The sequence below is a fragment of the Carlito syrichta genome, unplaced genomic scaffold, assembly GCF_000164805.1.
Source record: "Carlito syrichta isolate Samal-C Ts95f unplaced genomic scaffold, Tarsius_syrichta-2.0.1 Scaffold316387, whole genome shotgun sequence".
Taxonomy (NCBI): domain Eukaryota; kingdom Metazoa; phylum Chordata; class Mammalia; order Primates; family Tarsiidae; genus Carlito; species Carlito syrichta.
The window spans coordinates 41906-50991 of NW_007260483.1; the positions used below are offsets into that span (position 1 = coordinate 41906).

Sequence of the window (9086 nt, forward strand, 5' to 3'; positions counted from 1 at the left end):
AACTGCGACACACGGCCTTCCGCAAACCACTCTTGCCCAGGACTTCAAAGTTTTGCTCTGGAGTTGCCGACAGATCACTCAGGATCAAGAGAGACGGCTGAGAGCATTCTGACACATCTACATCCAGAAGGTTATGACTGAGAGGTCACAAAGTGTCAGCCTTGAGTGGGAAGGAGATGCAGAAGCAGCAGCTGGGATTGGAAACTGCCCAGAGAGCGGCATGGGAGAAGCTACACTTCCCCTTCTGGATGGTGTGAATTAGTGGGAGTGCTCAGGGTTAAGTGAAAAGGAGATAAGTGCCAAATTCATCCCTCTGACACCGGTTGACCGGGGCTTTGGGACTGGGGGCCACCTCATCACCCTCCCCTCCTTCCACACAGAGCTCTACAGGCAGGCCCTGTGGGGACTGATCCCTTCCCTCCCACCGTGAGCAACGCAGCCTACACCTTAGTACAGAAACGAGGGAAAACACTCCCTGATTTTTAATCTGACTTCTGATAACAGCTCAATGGGCGTCACACACACTTCCAGACCCTGTGGTGGGAAACCCTGGGGGGGGGGAGGGAAGAACAAAGACTCAGAATGGGGGTGGAGGGACCTGAAATTCAAGACCTGGAGTGAGGCAGAGGGTGGAGGGGGGCCTGTCAGGCAATACATTCCAACGGCTCCCACAGAGGGCAGCCAGAGGCCTGGGTACCCCCCCACCTCAGGTGCCTCAGCGGGGGGTGATGGGGCAAGTGAGATGACGCCATCCCTTGCCCCGTGCCCCTGGTGAACCAGGGGGTGGGGGTGCAGGAGACAAAAGGGGCAGGCCCTCTTCCTCACCCTCCCAGCCACTCTGAAGTATGCGGAAGGGGAGCCACCTCCTCTGTTTCAGAGGGAGGCTCAGAGAGGGCAGGTCACTTGCCCTAAGTCCTGCAGCACAGCAGGGACAGCCCAAGGTCAGGGCAGTCACTGTAGGGCTGTGCTACCCCCACTGGATGGATGGAGTGGAAATCAGCTGGGGAAGCAGAGGAGAGAATCAGATTCCCTCCACACTGGATATCGATGGTAAACTCCCCTTCCCCCGCACTCCTGTCCATCACCACTCTGGGTTCCCTGATTTCCTGGTCTATGAGCTGCAGTCCTGGCTCACTTGGTCAACACTGAGTTGTCCTCGCTGCCCCTCTTACAACAAGGGACCTTGATATCCTCCCACCAGACCAAGGCTGAGGACTCAGCCTCAAGGAAAACTTTCTTTGGCCAGGGGACAGGAGACAGGGCACCACTTTCCCTCCCTCCAAGTCCCCCAGCAATCCCTCAGGTCATTCCTAGAAGCTTCATTATTATTGTTATTTCTAAATCGGTACAAAACTGACAGTGATCAGCTCCGGTGACGAGAGGTAGAAACCCGGCCAGGCAGCCGGAGAAAATGGGGTGGAGTGAGTTAGGGCTTAGGGCCGACCGGTGTTGGGACAAGGGAGTGTCAGATCCTGAGGGCCTCCATCTGTGGGTGAGGATGCAGGCGTATCTTCCCCAAGCACAGGAGTCCCTATAACTTTTTTCCTGGTTCTGTTCCTCCCCAGATTAATCAGGGTAATCTGAGATCTGAGGCAGGCAGAGTCTGGGGGAGTCGGATGGGGGTGAGATGAAGAGATAAATCTTCACTGGCACAACCTGACTCCCTCCTGGGCACCATCCTGTCCACCACCAGTCCCCAGAACCCAACATCCCCTAACCTGGCAGACCAGATTGCAGGATGCACTAGGGAACAGAGGACTGGAACCTGGCATCATAGAAAAGAATGGATCCTTTGGGAGACTCTCTCTCTACACTGTTCCAAAAAAAAAAAGTTTTAACCCAGGGGGTGATCTGGTTTTGGGGTCAGGAAGAGAGTGACGGGCACCTGGCAGGGACGGACCATCGAGTTAAGGCTGGAAGGTAGGTTGTTGTGTCTCTGGGGGCTGCTGGGCGGGGAGGTCTCCCTGGAAGTAGGAGAGCTCAGTCTTCTCCCCCTGACTGATCTGGGACCTCAACCCCCGGACCCCTTGATCGTGGCCTTTGGGCCACCCACATCTCTCTGTCCTGTGCCGGTGGTGCTGACGGTCAGAAGGCCTGGCCTCACAAAGAAGCTGCCAGGATCTGCGACTAGGGGATGGACGAAATGAGAGCCCTGTGAGCGGAGCTGGGGGAAGAGAAGGGACCGGAGAGGGGATAAGACAGGGAAGGACCCACGGACGCTCGGGCGGACAGACCAGGGAATGGAAGACACCGGGCAAAGACAGACACATTCTGGAGAAGACAGGTGGGGGCCCGGCCAAGGCAGCACCTCCCCGCCCCCACCCTGCATTGCACACGCTCACCCCCTATCCCCAAAGGCCGTGGCGCCCCTTCCGGCCCGGCACTGCACTAGCTACAGCGCAGAAGGCGCCTGTCCCGGGAAGACAAATGGGGGAGCGCGGAGGACTGAGCAGTTAGGGGGAAGCGCCCTCTCGCGCTGGGCGTCTCGCGGGGAGGTGCGTGCTGTGGGGGCGCCTCGGGCCGGGCTGTCGCAGTCCTCTCCCTGCCCACCGCCCGCCCGCCCAGCTCCGCAGCCCCCCGGGACGCCACCTGATCACGCCCTGCCCGCCCCCGGGCCGGCGCGGGGCTGCAGCCACCCGGCCGGGCGGCGTCACTTGATGGCGCAGCGGTTGCGGCGCAGCGCGCCCTGGAAGCGCAGGGCGGCGTGCACGTGCTTGCACCGCGCGCAGCCGACGCTCTTGAGCAGCTCGCTGAAGAGCAGCAGGATGTGCCAGTTGTACTTGGCCGAGCACTCCACGTAGCCGCACTTCCAGGTCTTGCGCACCAGGTGCGACACGTTCCAGCGTGGGATCACGCGTCCGCGCTGCAGGTCCCGCTTGTTGCCCACGATGATGATGGGCGTCTCCGAGGTGCCGATCACCCTGCGGGGCGAGCCAGGAACCTCAGAACGCTGCCAGTCTCGCAACCACGAATGTCCACAAAGGGGGTGGGGGAGAAGCTGTGCCTGGTCGACACTACTACCACCCACCAGATGTTCTGTTGTGGGTGCAGCCCTGGGCCCTTGAGGTGTTCTATTCCCGTCCTGGCACAACTGATCCAAAAGGTGGGTGCTATTGTTATCCCCACTTTACAGATGAGGAAAACGGGCCTGGCCTAAAGTCATACAGCCGAGCGATAGCCTTGTTCTAGAGTCCCTGTTCTTAATTACTGGGCTAGTCCAGCCTCCCTCATGGTCAAGATCACAAAATCAGTGAACAGAAATGGGGACAGCAAACGTGTGCATGTTTGTGTGTGTGGGAATTTGAGAGCACACATACTTCATCTGTGTCCCCCTGCTGTCCTTTTTTCTTGGGGGCTGGCTGGCACTGGGGCATTACAGAAGTAGCAATGGACTGTGTTACCCTCACCTTGTTTCCAGGATCTGCTGGCGGATGGTCTTGACGTACTCAAAGCTGTCAAAGCAGCAGATGTCGTAGACCAGGATGTAGGCGTGGACGCTCCGGAGTCCTCTGCAGCAGGCGTCTGCCCATTCCTGCAACACCCCCCACCCCGTACCAGGGTCAGAGCAGCTACAAGGACTCCTCTAGCCCTCAGCCACCTCCTGCCTGACTAGCATGCTGTCTCTCACCTGCCAGTGCACCTGAAGCCTTCCACACCTGCCCATTCCCAGGAGGTCAAGACCAGGGAGAATGCAGGGACTCAGCACAGCAGCTTCTCCATTCCCAGTCCAGGGTAGAGGAGGTCACATGGACTGACCTCCTGGCCCACTGCACTCACTGTCTTGTGGACATCTAGAGTTTAGGCTGACTTGTCTCATTTTTTCCCATCATCTGTGTATTCTTTTCAGTCATTTGTTCAACAGGTGCATTTATTAAGTGCTTCTAAGAGCCCAGCCCTGACCTATTTGCTGGGCCTGTTGAAATCTTCTCTATCTTCCAAGGCTCAGCTCAAGTGTCTCCTCCTCTGAAGTCTTCCTGATTTCCCACCCTTTGAAAGTAGAGAACTACTCCTTTCATCTCCTTTGTTCTAAAAATCTTTTTATTATACCTCGGTTAGAGCTGTTCCATCTCTATTCCTTTCTCTTTTTTTTTTTTTTTTTTTGAGTTGGGGTCTCCATTGCCCAAGCTGGAGTGTGCAGGGGCACAATCACAACTCACCACCGCCTTGACCTCCTGGGCCCAGGCAGTCCTTCTCAATCAGCCTCTGGGGTAGCTGGGACCACACATTCAGCTAATTTTTTTTTTTTTAATTGTTGTAGAGATGAGGTCTCACTCTGTTGCCTACGCTAATCTCAAACTCCTGGGCTCAAGTGATACTCCTGCCTCGGTCTCCCAGAGTGCTGAGATGATAGGTGCGAACCACCATACCCAGCCCCTCATCTCATATACTCCCTCCTCCGTGCCTAGCACTGTTGGCTCTTAGCAGATGTTCCTTTAAGGACGTAGGATGGTGATCTCTTCATGGTCCTGAATTGCACCTGGCCCAAGCGGGGATCAAAGCAACTCCTGCCTCTGGCACTGTCTTTAGGTTGCTACCTGATGTGCCCTTTCTGAATGCTCCACTCTGCACTCAGGGTTGAGAAATAGAAGGCCTGAGAAAAAGGTCAAGAGCAGGACCCCAGGACAGCTCCAGACGGAACTTCCTGAATGTTTGTGGCAATTTCTCTGGGAGGGGCTGCAGCTCAAGATGAATGGATCCCTGGAAAGGCTGAGTGTGCTCAAGAGAAGGTTCCTAAAGAGATTAATTAACTAAGTTAACCTGCCCACAGGTGCAAGTACAAGAGCAGTTTCAGGCAGCCAGTGCCTGGAAAGGAAGAGGTCCCTAAAGTTGGGTGGGGATAGTGGTGGGGAACAGAGACCTCCAAGGACAAAGGTACTGGGGTCTTTACCCTGAAGGGCCCAAGCAAAAAACTAGAAGGAGGTAGAGGCATATCTCCTGTCCTGTATGAGTTGAGTGGGGCAGGAACCAGGCACCAAGGACAACCACAGCTGGTTCTCCCCTTCTAAGAAGGAATAAAAGAGACTTGGTGGCAGCAGAGCAGAGTTGAGTCTAACTTCAGAACAGCACTTCCCAACTCAAAGGCTTAGAAGATGCTGCAGTGGATCTCCCCAGGGAGATGATGTGGCATCTTTTCTTTGTGCTGAGGTTTTAATTTTTGGTGCAGGGGGAGGATGCTGAGGACAAATCTAAAATCATGGGAAACCAAGAACTGGTTTCTTAGGCTAGGGAAGACTGCATTCTGCTGGACACAGTGACCTCTAGGAGCCTGGGACCCACGTGTACAGACAGTTCCTTCCCCAACCCACTGGATGAGTGAAGTTCAGTGAGAAGTGGGAAGGACAAGAGGCTCCCATCTTCCTCAAACTCTCTGGTGGGGAGAGGGAGCAGCTGCCAGCCTCTGATGGTGAGAGTCCCACCTCTCCCTTGACATGCTGTCCCCTCTGTGGACCTCCAGGCTGCCTCCCACCCACCCCTCTCTGGGGGATCCTAAAAGAGAGAGCAGAAAGGCTCCTGATTGGCTGGCTTGTTCCTTCACTCCTTGGCTGGAGGGAGGAAGCAGCATTCTGGACTGTAAAAGGCCATCTTGGGCTGTGTTGAGACAGAAGGAGCAATGGAAACTCAGTCCAGTTTCAGGGACCTGGAGGCTGAGGGAGGCTCAGCCACCTGGGTCTCAATCATGAATTTTTTTTTTTTTTTGAGTTGGAGTCTCACTCTGTCACCCAGACTGGAGTGCAGTGGTCGCTCCCGGCCACCGCAGCCTTGACCTGCTGGGCTCCGGCAATCCTTCCACCTCAGCCTTCCAACTACCTGGAACTACAGTTGCACGCTACTGCGCCCGGCTAATTTTTTGATTTATTGTAGAGATGAGGTCTCGCCAAGTTGCCCAGGCGGGTCTCGAACCCCCGGGCTCAGGCAATCCACTCACCTCAGCCTCCCAAAGCACGGGATTACAGGCTGAGCCACCGAGCCCGGCTTCCAATCATGAATTTGCTGGTCATTTTTTTGGCGGGTTGCAGGCACCCTCTAACCTCAACTTCTTTCTCCAACAGGAAGACAAGGTGTTGCGGAAGAGACAACTGAGGCTCAGAGCCAGGAAATACCACTCTCTTGGGCTGGATCTCATTTGTTTTGGGGGAAGAATGTATTACTTTATTTTCAAATGGTGGCCATCAAGATTCTTGAGTCTTATATTTGATCTTTGAGGCTTCCTGGGTCCCTTCTCAGTATTTCTCTGCTTCAAAGTCCCTTACCTGAGCTCCAGGAGTGAAATCTTGGATATTCTAGAGTTCAAAACTCAGGGTCAATCAAGAAGAAAAAGGCCAACAACCCAATAGAAAAACATGAGTAAAGGATATTAACAGTTCTTGGAAAAAGAAAACATGGAAAGATGCTCAACTTCACTCATAGTCAGAGACGCAAATAAAGACTACATTGAGAATATCACCTCTCATTTCTCAGATTGCCAAAAATCCAAGTTTGACAATATACTCCGATGGCGAGACTGTCGGGAAACAGACTCTCGCAGGTGCGCAAGATATGCAACTTCCATGGAGGGGAATCTGGCAACACCCTCCAAACTCCAGTTGCATTTACCCTTTGATCCAGCAATGCAATTTCCAGGAATCGTTCCCACAGATATACCTACCTATGGACAAAGGCTATTCATGGAGGCACTGCTTGAAACAGCACAAGACTGGAAACCACCCATTTGTCCAACAAGAAAGGACTCCATGGTATATCTCTTCAATGGAATATAGTGTAGCCATTAAGAAAGAATGAGGAAGTCCTCTACATACTGACCTGGAAAAATCTCCAGGTTAAGTTTAAAAATCAAGGTACAGAGCAGTATGGTTTTTGTTTTGTTGTTTTGCTTTTATGTAAGAAGGGGAGAGAAATAAGAACACATTTTCATATGTGAGTAAAAAAACACTGAAAGTATAGATTAAAAAAAAAAACAAGAATGGTTACGGACAGTGGGGCAGGAATCAGGATGAAGGGGGCAAGGAGAGGACCAAGACTTCTCTGGGCCAAAGCTTAGACTTTTAAATTATATTTTACCTATTCCATAATTACATTAAATTAAATTAAAACTAAAAAAGCCAGGCTCGGTGGCTCAGCCTGTAATCCTGTGCTTTGGGAGGCCGAGGTGGGTGAATTGCCTGAGCCCGTGGGTTCAAGACCCACCTGGGCAACTTGGCGAGTCCTCATCTCTACAATAGATCAAGAAAATTAGCTGGGCATGGTAGCGCGCACCTGTAGTTCTAGTTACTTGGAAGGCTGAGGCGGAAGGATCGCCGGAGCCCAGCAGGTTGAGGCTGCAGTGGCTGGGAGCGTGCCACTGCACTCCAGTCTGGGTGATAGAGTCAGACTCCAACTCAAAAAAACCAAAACAAAACAAAAAACAAAAACAAAACTAAACGCACAACTTAATGTGAAAAAATAAACAAAGCTCAGTGTGCAGACTTGGAGCAAGATTTGAATTTCCACTCAGGCTACCATTAAAGTCTCCTACAGAGAAAGACAAGAAGGCTGTGACCCCAGATCTGCTGCCCTGACTGGGTGCAGCCTCACTGCATATCGGGGGCAGATGCATGGCTCAGGTTTTTGTGTTTGGGTACCTGGGAAGAGAGAGACAGGTGTCCGTGGCACACTGAATCCCAAGTCTCAGTCGGAGAGGCTGTTATATTAGCTCAGTTACAACTGGCCAAGCCTTGTCCCCTGCTTTCTGGGTCTCCTCTACTGTGCCTCTCCTTCCCTGAAACCTCTGCATACTCTGGTGCTTCCTTCAGTGAGCAAACATGTCTTAGAGCTCAGCTCCCCGCTGCACTCCACATCCTCTCAAGCCAGAGATAGAGAGAGGGAAGGAGGACCTGGTCCCAGAGCCCAGAATACTAACAGGCACCTGGTGCTCCCCATCCTCTCTACTGCCTCTCACCTGCCTGAAACCTACTTAGTTGACACATCACCTCCTGTGGTCCTCACCCCACCCCAGCACCCCTGCATGGGTTAGATGCCCCTTAAGGGCTGCCCCAGCTCCCTGTGTCTCCTCCAATCACAGCACTTATAATATTATATGATAACTGGCCTGTTAGTCTTTTCTCACCAGATTGTGAGTTCCTTGAAAGCAAATTCTGTATCTTCTTTGGCTTACCATTCCGCCCCAGTGCTCACTGCAGGACCTGGCACACGTTAAACGGTCATCAAATATTTGTTGAATAAACTAGCACACAGTGAATGGATTCCTTGAACAGCTCTAAGCAGGGTGGCCCCAAGTGCAGTGTGGCGCTCCCAAACCCAGTGGGGTGGCCCTAGCAATAGGGGCAGAGCTGGAGCAGGACGGAGTCCATCCTCTCCCCATCCCTTCACTTCCCCACTGCCCACTGCCCCCTGCCCCCGAGGGCCCTCCTACCTGCAGTGTGTTGACAGGGAAGGTGCTGATGGGCGGGAAGTCGAGGATCTGGAGGTCGTGCACATGGCCGTTCATGACGACAGCAGGCAGGTAGAGGCGGCGGGCGGTGGTGGGCACACAGACCTCGCTGAACTCGTTGTACAAGAACTGGCGCACGATGGCACTCTTGCCCACGCCTCGCGCCCCCAGCACAGCCACCCGGTAGGTGGAGACCATGCCTCCCGCCCCACTCCGCCACCGCGTCCTTGCCGCTGCCTGGGGCTCCCCCGGGCTGCATATTCCAGGGGCTGGGGGCTCAGCCACCGTCAGGACCAACCATTGCTGCCTCTGCTTGCCCCAGGTCTTCGGCGGCCTCCACCTGGACTGTGGGGACAAAAGGTGGACTCAGTGCACTGGCTTATCCTGGACATGTCCTGTACTTTTCCACCTCTGGGGCTTTGCTGAAGCTGTTACTGTCACTTAGAATGCCTTCCCTTTCCCAGAACCCCTATCACCCAACCAAACCACTCCACTCCATCCCTCCTTCTCCATTTCTTCCTGAGGCTCCACTAGTGGGCATGACTCTTCCTTGATTTATGTTATGACCTGACTTTTCTTCCCGCAGGCAGGCTGCAGGGAGAGTGGAAAGAGCACCAGACTGGGGTTCAATCCCAGTATCCCCCAGAGCCTGGAACAA

General features: G+C 53.7%; 1 protein-coding gene across 1 annotated transcript; it reads right to left on the reverse strand.

Annotated features, from left to right (window-relative positions):
* Positions 1-451: 451 nt before the first annotated feature.
* RASL10B (RAS like family 10 member B) lies at positions 452-8768 on the reverse strand. The gene is made up of 3 exons (XM_008074280.1): positions 8411-8768; positions 3408-3532; positions 452-2921 (listed from the first exon to the last, which is right to left on the reverse strand). The coding sequence occupies exons 1-3, from the start codon at positions 8624-8626 to the stop codon at positions 2651-2653; spliced, it is 612 nt and encodes a 203-aa protein (XP_008072471.1). The 5' UTR covers positions 8627-8768; the 3' UTR covers positions 452-2650.
* Between the last annotated feature and the right edge of the window lie 318 nt (positions 8769-9086).